A 15,925-nucleotide genomic window follows, 5' to 3' on the forward strand; every position below is an offset into this window, starting at 1 on the left:
ACTCAAGCTGCTGGAAACTCACTCCATTACTAGCTCCAGCATCAGCAGCACTTGAGCTTCAACTCACACCTTGGATGTGCGCCCTTAAAGCATTATTTAACTCGAGCTTAGAGATTTCTGTGTGTGCACAGGAGTTGGGCAAAACTCAACTTATACCTGGAGCTAATAATGCCGTGAAGACACATTCTAATTCTATGGCCACTGCCCTCTTTTTCAAGTATAACATATTCCTCTGACCTCAATGTACGAAGTCTGCTCTTGCCTTACCAGTGGTTTTTCTTTTCCCAATTTTCCAATCACAAATCACTAACTTCAGTGTAATGCATTTATAAAGGGTCTACAATCCTTCTGGGAGTTGATGAGGGCACTGGGAGCACAACCAACAGCACACTACCCCTACCCCTGAGAATGCCTACTGCATGAATAGAATTGAAGTTTCATCTGATCAGTGGGCTGAAGAGAAAGTATATCGGGACTGAGAAGTTGGAGGAAGTGAAAGAATCACAGAACAACTGCACAACTTTGGCTTCTTGAGATCTGAAGGCGACACTATCTTCTGCTTCAGAAACTCTAGAAGTTTTAACTTGCTGAGTTTTCAGAGCACTTTTTCAGTGGGAGGGGAGAACCTGGCCCTAAGCAAATGAGAATGTACTCTTTGAATATCCTAAAGGTTAAATGAAGAGCAGATTCCCTTCCAACACCTGAGATCAGGGATCTATGTTTCTTCTACAAAGTGAAATACATCATCAGTTGCAACAGAGAAGGTAACAGCATTTCCCACTTGGCTGTAAAAGTTGTAGGTATGTCATCAAATAAAGAAAGGAAAGTACAGAAGGAAATAAAGAAAGGAAATTCTGAACTCAGGATTTGACAGCTAAGAGAAGAAGGAAACAACTTTCAAATATAAAATATTTGTGTTTGAAATTGAAAATATATTTACTATTTTAAGCAGAAAAATTCTGTTAATGATGTTTTTAATACCAAGGCTTTGCTGTTCTTTGAATATCTCTTCTGAACTGCATTCCAGTTTGGACCATTCAAATATAAATACGTTCTTTGTATACAGCAGTAGTCACCCAAACTGCGAGGCATGTCCCCCTAGAGGAGTGCGGAGAACCATTCGGGGGGGGGGAGGGGGCAGGGACCAGCCCCAATGGGGGGCAGGGAGGGAGCATCACCCAAGCAGCTCTGTCCCCAGCCGCAGCTCTGCTCTGTCCCGCCCTGCAGCTCTGCTCCGCTCCCCTGATCGGGCCCTGGCCCCAACTGAGGGAGACACCTTAAAGGAACTGGATTTTCAAAGGGCAAATGCTTAGCAGTTTCTAATAAACATTCCCATTTTAATGTCTCTTACGTTGAGCACCCAAACATTGAGGCACACCAAATCACTAGTCACTTTTTGAAAATTTAAGCCTGAGAGTTTATCTATTGGTTTTCAACTATTTGATCAGGTTTGGAATGTGGTGATCAGTTGCTGCCCATTATTTTTAACAAGAGCTGATTTGCCTAACATGGTGTATTACAGATTCATTGCTGTGAGTAAACTGCTTCAATTCCCACAAGTAGTCAACAAGAACAGTAGAGAGATAAGGTGGGTGAGGTAATATCTTTTATTGGACCAACTTCTGTTGGTGAGAAAAACAACAGAAGTTGGACCAATAAAAGATATTACCTTCCCCACCTTGTGTCTCTAATATCCTGGGACCAACACAGCTACAACAACACTGGAAAAACAATAGGGGTACAACTTGGATTAAGCTAGTCACCATCCATGGGCATGTCTCGTGCTGTGACAAACATTTGAGGCATTTAAAAAACAAAATGGGTTTAGAAAACTAAAAATGTTTGCTTGTAAATAGCATCCATTACTATATATACTACTATCCATTGCTATATAGATTACTATATTGCAGAAATAGAGCCCTTACAGAGTTTCCCTCACTATATTTGCAGCTTGCACAGCCATACAAAGTAATAAGCTTGGACTGCTAAACATGGATAGGACACGAGAACTGTCGTGAGACCACGAGAGAAGGGAACATTCCCCGAGATAAAAATCAAAATCAATGCAAGTTTTTAAAATTTTATGAGTAAAACTTGTTTTAAAATCCTACCTGATTTGCTCTTTCGAGGTCCGTCATGATCATCTCAATTTCATCACCCCTGGGAAAACAAACAAGCATAAGCACTGTTACTATACGAGAAGAAGAGCCTCTAGGTTGTGTGTTTTCAGTCCATTATGCAATTTTTAACATTCATATAGAAAAATACCAGATTGAAATATTTTAAAAGGACACAGTTAAGTCTGAAAGACCAAACTTTTGACCCATTAGCTCTATTTTGGATTTCACTTGTGCATACAGGTATGTACTTCCCTCTTACCCACTATGCATGTAAGATCGTGAAAAAGAATTATGCATCAGTTTGCTGCTTTAGGGTCACTACCATTATACATTTTATCTAAAAATACTTGGCTTGCAAACGTTAAGAAGTAAAACAAAACAATTTCACAGTACTTGGAATTGATTACTCAAAAGGTTAGATTTTTGGCCTCTGAATCATGAAAAAATTAAAAATACTGAAAAAAGATTAAGGTTGAAAGTGCTTCAGTTCTGCTGGGGTATCTAAATATCGTAACATTCTCCAAACATCTGGCCATTTTACATTCTGTACTGGAAGAAGTGCTGCAATACCTGGGAAAAGTGACGGAAGTAAATAGCAAAGTTTCAAATTTACATCTGAATTTCCTAAAATATGGTCAAAAACATAAAGTTAACATTTATAGCCATTTTCCTCTTTTTAAAATTTCATTTAAAATTTTCAAGAAATGATACAGCAGGAAGTTTTAAAAAAATCTAAATATAGATTTAAAGTATCAGACAGTATTGTTAGTTTAGAGTCAGGCCCGTAATACATTTTATAAAAAGTGATAAGACTGTTACAGGGTTACAGAAATGTAAGTAGTTAAGGAAAAGCAGTCCAATCAAACAATTCATATACATGTATTGGGTGCTGGCTACCTTAGACAACTAGCTCTACACATGCAAACTCTTGCCCCTGCATGGAGCCCCACTGATTTCCATGGGACTCTGCCCACTTGGATGCAGTTGTAGGATCAGAGCCCTACAGTCTGAGGATAAAAGTGGTCTCTATTTTATACAAATATCCTTGGGGGGGAGGAGGGGGCGCACCTGGTAGCAGGACATCATCAGTGAAGGCTATTAGAGTCTGGGATTCCCTCCTCCTGCCGATGCAAAACAGTCAGCATTTGTTTTCCTGTTGGGCATGCAGTAAGGCCCATTTATTTGCTTGGGTCTGTGCTAGGAGAGGGGTGCAATAATGCAATTGTTTTAAACTGTATCCCTTGTTTCTAATATTCACAGGAGCTCCAAGAATTGCCTGTTGAGGTCTCCTTTGGATAATATGGAAAACAGACCAACATGTGTTTTGCAGTGCAATCTTTTCTCTTTTGGCATGAGCTGATGAACTGTTATACTGGGAAGAAGACATGCGCAAGATGTTCTGAATTACTAATACGCATTATTTACTGTACTATATATTTTCCCTTGGGACAAACATAGTTCCAAGTGTTTAGGTACCAATGACATGATGAACTTGGAGAGGTTATATGAGCCTGTGATTACTTTTATATGCCAGTTTTGAAATAGAAATCTCTTTTTTTAGCATCAGGCCTGAAAAGTCTGTTCCCACTGCTAAACCACACATTAAAATGAAGCTATTTTTAGAAAGGGATTTTCATACAGAAAACAGTGTCTCTTAACAGGATAAGTACCAGAACATTCAAATGATCAAATAAGGCATCTCCAGTGACGTATCAGATGGAAGAGGTCAAGTTAAAGCACTGAAGAAACTGTTGTTTTATCTCACTTTAGAAAAAAAAATCTTTACGGCTCTTAAAAGAAAACTTCAGTGTAATAAAAGAGATATTTTGTTATTATTATTATTATTATTATTGTCATTCATTGCAAGCCAACAAGATTTCTGGCTCCAAACATAAGAAGAAGACGACAGTCCCTGCCTACAAGATTACAATCTAATATAGACAGACATAACAGTTCTGACACATACAAAGCATGAAATGCCGGTATGAGTCAGAGGTGGCGTAAAAGTCCAGCGCCGGTCATTTCTTAAAGACTTTGTTGAAGAAATGTATTTTGAGGAGGAATTTTAAGGAGGAGGGAAAGGTGGTCTGGTACCAGAGAACAGGGAGAATATTCCAAACATAAGGAACATTGTGAGAGGGGGATACAAAACAGGGAGGCAGGAGAGAGGCTTGGGACAAGAAAAGGGAGAGGAAACAGAAAGAAGGGAAAGCAGAGATCTAAGCTGGAGCTGAATGCAGTGCCTGACAGGTGACGACAAGGTGCTTGAACTTTTTTAGGACAATCACTGTATCTAATTACAAAGAAGTATAAATCCCAGTATTTTAAAGCGATAGCATATTTGGGACAGAATTTAAGAGACCTACCATAGCACTGCTGGGGACACCCATGTACAAGAGGCTAAACAAGGCTGCAGGACTCTAAAAATAGTGATTCAAGTTCTACCCTCAGATATACAATCTCACTGATTACAGTGGGAAGTGTCCACTTGTATCTAAGGGCAACTTTTTCCTTATATTCAGCTATATACTACCTGACTGCTTTTGGGGTGTACTTCTTTCTCCTTTTCACACAGGTATTCGTCCTACCTTGTTTTTCTACCTTATAATACTTCTGTATACATCTAATAAAAAGATGCAAACTCCCCAAGAACTTCAAAATAAACATCTCTAGTGTAGCAATCTGAACACCCAGTGAGGCTGTGCTGTAACCATAAATATTATCTTTAAGTACAGTAATGAATTAAATTACTGTATGCTCTTTCCAAGAGCAAGTGTCAACAGCATTCAGAAGAATCTTCAAAAGGATTCATTCTTTTCATTTTAAAAGCTCAACTACCACATCAATAGCTGGCACTCTGACAGTCTAAAATCACTTATGTCTTAAAGTCTCCAATAGCTATGTACATTGTTTGCTCAGCAAAAGTATTTATTATAAAAAAAAGTGCAAGTTCTCTCACCTTTTTATGTGCTTATAAAAACAAGCTTTCATTTATTTATTACTTACAAGGCACTGTGTAATGCTCAGCTTTCAAGGCAGTGGATGATTCCATTTTGGTCTAGAAAACATAGCTCACTGAATCAGAACCACAAAGGTCATTCCAGTGCACTCTCTGTATGGGCTAGTTTCTGCAACGTTTACTCACTTTGAGTAAACTCTTTCAACAGTTCCATTTATTTAAATGGAACTATTCAACAAGCACAGTACTACTCAACCAACCTAAGGGGGATGGGGGGGCGCGCAGAATTGGGTCCTATGGGTTTTAACTTAAATTCTGATAAGAAACTTAAAAGAATATGATCAAGTTTAAATAAGCATAAAAAAACTATGAATTGATTATAATCCTGGATCTGCAGATGGCTTCAAACAACAGCTCTAAGAGAGGTGTGAACTGCCCTATTTATCTCAATGGGCTGTGAACTCTGTAAAAGAAAAACAATTTAACGTCAACATTATTAGTTATTTCACTGCTGACCATTTTAGAAGAAACATCCAACTCATGTGTGATCCTGGGACAAACTGCCTCACTCACCCTTCTACTGTACCTAAATCTAAAGCGCACTGAAAATGAAAATGTGGGATCAGAATAAAATCAATTTCATTTTAATTGACATTAAAAGGCAGGTGTGTGCGACTGTACACGTGAGCCCGGAATCTCTTTGCAGCACTGTCTATTCGGGCTGTGCAAGCACCAGGTAACTCATAAGAACATAAAATAAAAACAGCCATATTAGGTCAGACCAAAGGTCCATCTAGCCCAGTATCCTGGCTTCTGACAGTGGCCAATTCCAGGTGCCACAGAGGGAATGAACAGAACAGGTCATCATCAAGTGATCCATCCCCTGTTGCCCATTCCCAGCTTCTGGGAAACTAAGGCTAGGGACACCATCCCTGCCCAGCCTGGCTAATAGCCATTGATGGACCTATCCTCCAGGAACTTATCTAGTTCTTTTTTTAACCGTGTTATAGTCTTGGCCTTCACAACATACTCTGGCAAGGAGTTCCACAGGTTGACTGTGCACTGTGTGAAAAAATACTTTCTTTTGTTTGTTTTAAACCTGTTGCCTACTAATTTCATTTGGTGACCCCTAGCTCTTGTGTTATAAGAAGGAGTAAATAACATTTCCTTATTTACTTTCTCCACAACAGTCATGATTTTATAGACCTCTATCATATTCCCCCTTAGTTGCCTCTTTTCCAAGCTGAAAAAGTCCCAGTCTTACTAATCTCTCTTCATAAGGAAGACATTCCATACCCCTTATCATTTTTATTGCCCTTTTCTGAACCCTTTCCAGTTCCAATATATCTTTTTTGAGATGGGGTGACCACATCTGCATGCAGTATTCAAAGTGTGGGCGTACCATGAATTTATATAGAGGCAATATGATATTTTCTGTCTTATCTATCCCTTTCTTAATGATTCCCAACATTCTGTTAGTTTTTTTTGGCTGCTGCTGCACACTGAGTGGATGTTTTCAGAGAATTATCCACAATGACTCCAAGATCTCTTTCTTGAGTGGTAACAGCTAATTTAGACCCCATCATTTTATATGTATAGTTGGGATTATGTTTTCCAGTGTGCATTACTTTGCATTTATCAACATTGAATTTCATCTGCCATTTTGTTGCCCAGTCACCCAGTTTTGTGAGATCCTTTTGTAGCTCTTCACAGTCTGCCTGGGACTGAACTATCTTGAGTAGTTTTGTATCATCTGCAAATTTTGCCACCTCATTGTTTACCCCCTTTCCCAGATCATTTATGAATATGTTGAATAGGACTGGGACCCCAGTACAGACCCCTGCGGGATATCACTATTTACCTCTCTCCGTTCTGAAAACTGACCACTGTTTCCTATCTTTTAACCAGTTACCAATCCAAGAGAGGACCTTCCCTCTTATCCCATGACAGCTTATTTTGCTTAAGAGCCTCTGGTGAGGGATCTTGTCAAAGGCTTTCTGAAAAATCTAAGTAAACTATATCCACTAGATCCCCCTTGTCCACATGCTTGTTGACCCCCTTAAAGAATTCTAGTAGATTCCTGAGGCATGATTTCCCTTTACAAAAACCATGTTGACTTTTCTCCAACAAATTATATTCATCTAGGTGTTTCAACTCGTGGGCCCCCTACAGAGGGGGATAAAAGGTAGAGCAGCCCCAATTGTCTCAACTTCTTCACTAACAAATCCAGGTAAGGACTCCATATCACTGGGAAGGAGGACGGGTTGTGAGAGCCATAGGGACAAAAGCACCTTGAATAACTCCAATACTGTAAAGTAAGTAACCTCTCTAAGCATTTGCCCACTGAGAGTAGCTAGAAGTTATCCCACAAGGACATGGGTGACTGGAGTCCCTATCTAAATGACTGTAGAACAGCCCTGCTAAGCTGTGCATTTGTTCTAGAAGCTGAGCCAATAGACTGAACTCCTGGTAGGTGCTCTACAGATTTCAAGAATAGGTACTCTCTTAAACAAGTTACTCACACTGAATGTGAACTAACCTGAGAAGGAATGGGTAGTTTATTCAAAGAGCAGGACATTTTAATGCAATCTATAACCCATGTGGACACACTTTTTGAGGAAGCAGACTTAGATTTATAAAAGACCATGAAAAGCTGAGGTGATTGCAGAAAGGCTTTGTCCTGGAAAGGTAAAAGGAAAAAGACGTAGCCCTAAGAATATCTAGTGTGTGGAGCATGGACTCTTCAACAGAGTAATGAGTCTTAGGAAAAAATACCAGTAGGTGAATAAATTGGTTTATAGGAAAATCAAGCAATTTTCGGTAGAAAGTTCAGGTGAGATGTGAGAGTTACTTGGTCCTTATGAAATATTGTATAAGGCTGTTTAACCATTAAAGCTTGATTTTTGTCCCCTCTACAAGTCAAGATGATGGGAACTAAAACAACCATTTTATCAGGAAGGTAATACATAGGCTCAGAGGGAGAGTCTTTCAAAGCAGCAAGTATCCCATTCAAGTCCCAGATAGGGAATGGCTCCCTCATTGGTAGAAACACCTTAATCAGGTTTTTAGAAAATTTAGAAATAATGGGATGGGGGAAAAAATTGGATGATTGTCAATGGGTGGATAGTATGCTGATATAGTGGCTACATGGACTCCGACCAAGCTAACCAAAAGCCACACATTCTGATGACAATAAATAGCCCAAAACAGAAGCAACCAAGAGTTGAACAAGATTCTGAATAGACTACAAAGGGAAGAGTTTTCTCTCTATCTTTGATATATTTTTTTGGTGGAAACTTTCCTGCTTTGAATCAAAACCTCTTGCAGAGATGCTGACCGGGATCTGTTCACAAAATAAAGTCAGCAAGATTCTATGCTGTTAAATGCATTGACTCTGAGTCTGGGGGCAGCATCTGGCCTTGGCTCTGTAAGATGATGTCTAGTAGGTTCAAGAAGAGGAAGAGGGTGACTGATCAACTGCCGCATTAGATGGGAATGCCAGAACTGACATGCCCAGGCTGCAGCTATCAATATCACCTAAGTTTTGTCCTGGAATACCTTCATTAGAACCCTTGGAATTAAGGAACTAAAGGAGGGTTGTGGAGGAGACAAACCAGGTTATTTTAGCATCGAAGTAGAAATGTGTCTCAGAAATCCCAGGCTTAGTCCTACCCAGGAGCAGTCCCATGGGCAGTGAGAAGGAAAGGAGTGGCAGCTGGGACTGTTCTGCCTTTTATACCCTCGCTGTAAGGGATGCGAGAATGTACAGGGTACATGCACAGCCCCACCAGACACTGATGGTTAAAGATTCCAGGTTCTCTCACACACACTGGGCTCTGCATGGACAAATGTTCAAAGAACTGAAATGTTAAATGACTGCTCAGCAATGCACCACAATTCACCTCTCATTTACATAACCATCACATTAAAGCTATAGAGCATTAATCATTAAAACAGATCTCAGTCAACAAATCTACTGTTTCCAACTATAAATTGAGAGGGTTTCTTGCAACTCCTTTCTTCTATCTTTCGCTGATTTAATAATGCTGCAGAATTTAAATACCGGCAATCTTCCTTCTCCTTCGTTTAAACACAAAGCATATCAAAATTATGGAATTACTCTTGGCTTGGCCTTGAGCAGCCCAATACGGTGTCAATTTTCTATGTGCGATAAAGCAACAGCATGTAAAAAGCAACTAAAATGCAAGTCATATTCAAGCATGTGAGCCACAGAGCAATCAAAGACTGCCTACAACTGTCATTCAAGGCTCAGTCATCTTCATACAGGAAAAATGAAACATCTGTGCCCCAGAAAATTAAGTTATGTATTGCATAATTCATTTGGTGTCTGCCATTGGAGCCATTTCACTGTTCCAGTGATAAACATGTTTGATTATTTTTGTTTTGTTTTCCATTGCCACAGTGGTCTTCCTGTTTATCTAACCATCCCACAACACATAACAATGTAGATAGCAATTATACAAAACAGGGTTATAGTCTGCTGGTAAGATGTGGGAAATCATCCGTCTTGTTAAACACATTAAGATGGCACCAGTATTAAATATTATATCCAATGTAATTTTATTCAGTTTGATTCTTTTGGGTCCATCCTATAGTTATATTTGACGGTGCTGTCATTGCTTCCTAAGCATATAAGCATCAGCAGTTGACCACCTTTTTATTCTCCGGTTGCTTCCCCCTCCTCTGATTTAAGTACTTCAATATCTCCTATATTAACTCCTTCCCTTGTCAGTATACTCATCATCTCACCTCTGCTTTGAAACACATTACTTACTCCTTTACAAGAAGTTTCCATTCATTCTTGGTAACCTGAGCTATTCTCTCCCTCACACCCCATTAACAGGATATACATGTTCTGTATGTACATATGCACAATAGAGTACCTTATGATTATCCGAGCTGTACAGTCACTGAAGAGTTTCTTGCAGAACAGAGTGCTATGACCAGCCAGAGTGCCAGCCAAAAAGCATATTTTTCCCATGAGTCAGGGAGCGGAGAAACTGCTCTCTTTGTAGAAAACAATGAAGGTTTATTTTTTTAATTGCAGTACTGGGTTTCTAGATAGCACTATCTTTTAAATGTCATATACAATAGGTACTTAATACTGTAAGCAAATTCCCATCACTGATATGGAGCTTGCTTCAGGATCATAGAGATAGAAAGGGTTTATCAGATTGAGATCATCCATCCTGTAAATATAGGATACAGTCTTCCAATAGGATGACATATCTGGTTACACTGATACCACATTGTATTGACTAAGGTGGTTTACCAAGTAATTGTCCAAGATAACTTTAGCTTTATGATGTTTGTAACACCTTCTTAGATAATGGTGACATAAACCAATTTATTTTGGGACATCACATTTCCTGCCTGCCTGTTCGATTTTGTTTTTTAATAAATATGTATTTTGGTTAAAAAGTACAGTGACATAGAAATGCCAATAAAACTCATTGAAGAAACCTTTGGAGTTAAGGGATTCCTTTGAAAACAAACTATTTAAAATTCATTTCAGTAAAGCATACCAAAAAAAGGATTAATCAAATTTAGTAATTAATCAATATTTACAGATAAGGCAGTTTACAAGTGCTGAAGGGAAGGTTTAAAAACTTATCCAGTCTGTAGGACTTTGCTCTGTTAAAAGTTTAACTTTGCACAAGTTAAAAACGACACACTATTTAAAATCTTTTCCAGTTCAAAACATGAGTTAAAACAGTTTCAGGTTCCACACCTATCATTTCCCAATTTCTAACTGTTTTTCATCCCCAGGTTCCAGTAAGAAAAATCTATACAAACAAGAGAGGAGAGTGACTAACTATGCAAAAATGTTGTCAAATGCACAAAATACACAAATTGAAAATTAAGAAAAAATCACTTTCTCCAATATTTCAGTTACAGTAATCTTAACTATTCCTTGTAACAATAGAAGGTAAAAAATATCCAGGTGGAAATGTGTTTTGTGAAGGCTGATCTTTCAAAATACAATTATGTTAGACAGTATTATTTGATTAAAAACATGAATCATATTTAAAAAAATAAAGTAGCTATGTTCCCAGGAATTAGCAGTCTTATTGTAATGATTACATTTCTATAAATTGATTTTATTTGTCAGTTGCTCTAGATGTCAGTTCATTTACTATAACTTCCTGCTTAGAATTTACATCACTCTTGAAAAATTTACAAAAATTATCTTTTGCTTGGTCAATATAGACTTGACCGAGCAAACATTTTGCTGACTCAGGGTCAAGGGTCAAAGTACCTTGCTGGATTGAGAGCTACGTCTTTAATATACAGTCACAAATTACAAAACTCCCATTGCCTCTAATGGGGCCAGGATTTCCCTTAGGATGTTGTGATCTTGTGTGGTGTTTTGGCAGAACACAGTGAATCCTATTTAAATAGTAACTTATTTGCAGATACCTCTATATCCAGCCTTTGGAATTTTGCATAGAGGTAATAACTATCATCCATAAGTGTAAGAATAAATGTGTTCATTTTGTGCTCTGGATGGACAAATGTGAAATTGATCTTCTATGGAATTCCAACACACTGCCTGAAGTGAGACCAAGAACAGCTGAAATGACGTGTTTACTTTTGCTTTAAAAATATACAAAGCATAAAAATATCCATTGATGTGACAACCCTTAATTGATTCTGTAATTTGAGCAAGTTATTTTATCACTTTTTCTTCAAACTTCTAAAAATAAGAATGGAGGATTTTGGTTTGGGGCAACACAGTGCTTAGAATTATTTTACTTATTTTTATTGAGTCATAATAGATCAGTTATCCAAAACAAGTGACATTAATTGGAAATGTTAAATACAACTCCTTTTACTGTAATACCAAGAACATGTAAAGGACAAGAAGTAATAGTTATAAAATCTTTGATACTTAGTCAATTAGCAACAGTTGTTACAAATTAAGGCTGTGATCTTATTCACATACTTAACTTTGCACACTGTGAATCGTCACATTAAAGTCATTGGGACTCCTTGCAGGACATAAGGCTAAGCACATATATAAATCCACAGAATCAGGCCTAAGGTACTTTAGGCAGCAGAAAGTCAATCTTCTCAAATATTATAATCTCAGTATGAATTCTCTCTCCTCCTCAGGACTGGGCTACACTGAAAAGTTATATCGGCATAGCTACATCTCTCAGGTGTGTGAAAATCCACCCCCCGCCCCCCCCAAGCAACATAGGTAAGACGACCTAACCCCTGGTGTAGACGGCACCAGGACGACAGAATCCTTCCAGCAACCTAGCTACTGCCTCTTGGGAGGTGGATTACCTACAGTGATGGGAAAACCCTTCTGTTGCTGTCGTCATGTCTACACTGAAGCGCTACAGCAGCACAGTTGCACATAGTCTTAATTAAATGAATGTCTGGGTCGGATATTTCTATACATTTTGTTTTCTTTACTATAAAAATAACTTTAGAAAAAACAGAAACCACACGTGATTTTTTACTATAGCAACAGAGTGGATTAAAAATCTACCTTTAGAAACTGATTTTCAGTGATACTGGGCACCGGCATCTCCCATTAGCAGCAAAGGAGTTGTGGGAGCTCAGCATTTCTGAAAACCAAGCTCCTTGTAACTTCATTAATTCTCCATATTCTTTATTCTGCATCTTTGTTCTTTAAGAAAAATGACAAAATGTGTTTTTCTTCCACTAAGATCAAACCATAATCAGTGAAACAGATTTTAATCGTTCACCTCTGTGCAAGTTTGAAAATGGGTGCCCAGTGTAACAATACAATAAAGCAATCTTATATAGATGTGTCACTCCAAATATGTGCTCATGCCATGGAAAAATAACTTGTTTACCAATGTAGCGATGATAGACTATCAATGCCTACCTTGTGGTGAATGGTACTTTTCCAGTGGCTAACGCACATATTAGAGTAACCATAAAAATTAAAGAAAAAAAGGCCCCACTTTTACCAAAATTCTCTGAAAAGACTTGTTCTCCAAATTGTTGTCAGACTTATTCTGGCAGTCACATGGCTTAGCCCACCCAGCCTCACTTTGGGTAATTCGTACTGTAGACTATGGGATATACTGCCTGAATGACTTATTTGCATGAAGCAAGATAAAAATGACCAATAGTTTGCAATTTGGATATTTTTTCTCAACCATGTTGCTTATATACCTTTCCAGACAGACTCACTAACAGGTACTCAGAAATCATGGTGACAAAGGAAGGGAAGGGAAGAGATGAGTTTGGATTTTTTTCTCTTTTACTGACCAATGCGTTATACTGACGCTTATACTTTTTTCTCCAGACTATGAGACACACCTGCAAATTTTTTTCCCCATTGTTATATGCTTGTCACTGTTCAGTGATCGTATCCATACAGCAAAGCAACTCATCTGTTTTTCTAAAAAAAAATATCAAATAAATAAAAGCACGTAATAACAAACGTAAAAAATATAATAGAAAACCATGAAAAGGCAAATATAAGCTCAGCAGCAATGTAAAACATAGTTGCGTGAGTGAGCTGCATTTGGAGAATACTTCAAACACTCTTGGCTCTGGTGGACTGTTTGTGTTGTAAAGGTAAAATGCTTGTGCTCTGCTGGAAGGATAATGGATGCTCAAGCAAGTGCTTCTTGGTGGCTGACTAACAAAGTAGTATTGGCACTGGTCTCAGAGAAAGATGGTTGGGTGCCCTCCCAGCTAACAGATGGGCACAGCAAAATCACAAAGACTGAACGCATGATTTTTCTTTTTTATTGTACTGTTGAATGTGTTTTATCTGTCTAATGTATTGGTCACACCTGTGCTGGATACTTAGTTAGGCCTGTTGCTTTATTTGTATAATTTTGTTCACTAAATTGTTAAAACACCCAGAAGATTTGGGGCACATTGAGCTCAGAAATTCAAATAATTATCTACATAACAATATAACTAGGGCTGCGTGTATGTCTATCTCCCCTTCCAAATCTTACTCTCTTCTGAAGGGAAATAGAATTTTATGTCAAATTATAATTGTACTGCATTGCTGTTTTGGGGGGGTTCAGGCTATGAACGATATAAATCATACTGAATGGGAGAGAAGGAGAGAGAGAAGGGGACAATGACCAGGAAAAGGAAAAGAAATTGAGCATAGAAAAGGAGGCAAAAAAGTAGAGAAGGAGATGAAGAGGAAGCACAAAGAAGAAGAAAAGGTAGCTATCACAATCTCAGCAACTCACAAACAACAGCTACTAGCTTATTATTTATTATTATTAGAGAAGATTCATTTGATGTAGAGAGGAATCTGGTGGCCCTTGAGTGAAAAGATTGAGGACCCATAAAACCACTTGGATTTGCCTCAGACAGAGGCTGAGCACAGGAAAGGAGAGCTCAATATATGGCTGGTCTTAGGAGTTCTTTTCTCCAACCCTTAGACTTGCATGGGCCAGATCCTCACCTACTATAAATCAGCATAGCTCCATTGAATTCTTTACAGCAGCCAGTTTATACCAGCTGAGGATCTAGCTAACGTGAGTTTAGCTTCTGGTTCTTGAAAAAAAAGAAAAAAGAAAAAAAAGACTACATTGACAATATAATAGCAGTGAATTCATGTAACCAAGAAGAGTCAACCCTTTTCCTCCTAAAGTTTCCAGACATTGGAGGATTATATGAGAGTCACAGGTATGGCATACATAATAGCTGTATATATGAAAACTATTTATTCCAAAATAATCCTCCCTTACAGGCAACACTAGGTCCTATTGCAAACTCTCCCTGGGGTGATAGTGCTATTTTTTCCAATTTAACCTTTTCCATTTTTATTTTCAGGAACACATTTCAGATTCTCTAGTTCTCTTTCCACAGTTGTTTAACCTTTAAAATACTCTAACAGCAAAATAGCTGCAGGCTGAACTGTAGACCGCTGTTGTAAACTGCAATATGGAACCTTTTGATTACCTTGTTATACCAGTTAATACAAATAGGTTCAGCACTCCACTGAACTGGAGATCCACTTGTAAATTGTATTCTATCCCGTGATAACGTTGCAAAAGTTTCTACTAACTCAAAATGATATGGTGATGTCAGAATCTTTTTCAATGAATGCAGATTACATTTTCTAAATGTAAAAACTCTTGCAGGGAGAGAAGGGAAATGGGATGATACAGATTTGTTTACAGGATTTTTTTTTTCTCACTTGAAATTTGTGTTCTGACTTTAGTAGCAATTAAGTCTTAATGCCAGTAAACAGATATTTGGATTATTAACAGGCAAATGAGGATCCACATGTGCAGTCCTGTGTCCAGGCCAACCACCATTCATTGGATGAGATTCTATCTGTGTATGCAGGAGGGTCTGCCTATGCAGAATCAACTACAGGATCGGGTCCAAGGTTGTTTCTTGAGAGGGAGACTGTCCTTATTTATGTCTTGCACATTGCCTAGGACATAAACATGCTTAATAGAGTCATCTTAATATTAACAATATTAGTAACAGTAATTAGGATTTCTTATGTTGCTTGAAGGTGAAGGTATGGTAGCTTCAAGCATCATAAAAGTAGGAAAATGAGGGATTTCCTCACCCTAGAGTGCAATACTATTCTATAATGGCTCAACTAAACACTTATCTATAGGATGTACCAGCATGTGGACATACTGATAGCAAGTTAAGAGGCCATTGGCAAGAATGGATCCAGTGCTCTTCTTGTAAAGGAATTAATGCAATGAAACATGGTTCTAACTACGGTATATCCTGTCTTTCCTCTTTGGATTTTCCCCAAGCTAAGCTCCTTTTATGGGGCTAAGTAGTAAATCAGTAATTCAGCCATCCCTTCTTTGCTTTTGAAGTGTTATACAAACAGAGA

General features: G+C 38.2%; 1 protein-coding gene across 2 annotated transcripts in view; it reads right to left on the bottom strand.

Moving 5' to 3' along the window:
• CUX1 (cut like homeobox 1) overlaps window positions 1–15,925 on the bottom strand; it is a 373,050-nt gene that overhangs the window by 140,920 nt on the left and 216,205 nt on the right. For both annotated transcript variants that reach the window (XM_026656513.1, XM_026656512.1), the window contains exon 9: window positions 2,112–2,160. In XM_026656513.1, the coding sequence (XP_026512298.1) occupies window positions 2,112–2,160 (49 nt within the window). The remainder of the gene's footprint in view (window positions 1–2,111; window positions 2,161–15,925) is intronic.

Source organism: Terrapene carolina, unplaced genomic scaffold, assembly GCF_002925995.2.
Source record: "Terrapene carolina triunguis isolate 2854851 unplaced genomic scaffold, T_m_triunguis-2.0 Scaffold231, whole genome shotgun sequence".
NCBI lineage: Eukaryota > Metazoa > Chordata > Testudines > Emydidae > Terrapene > Terrapene triunguis.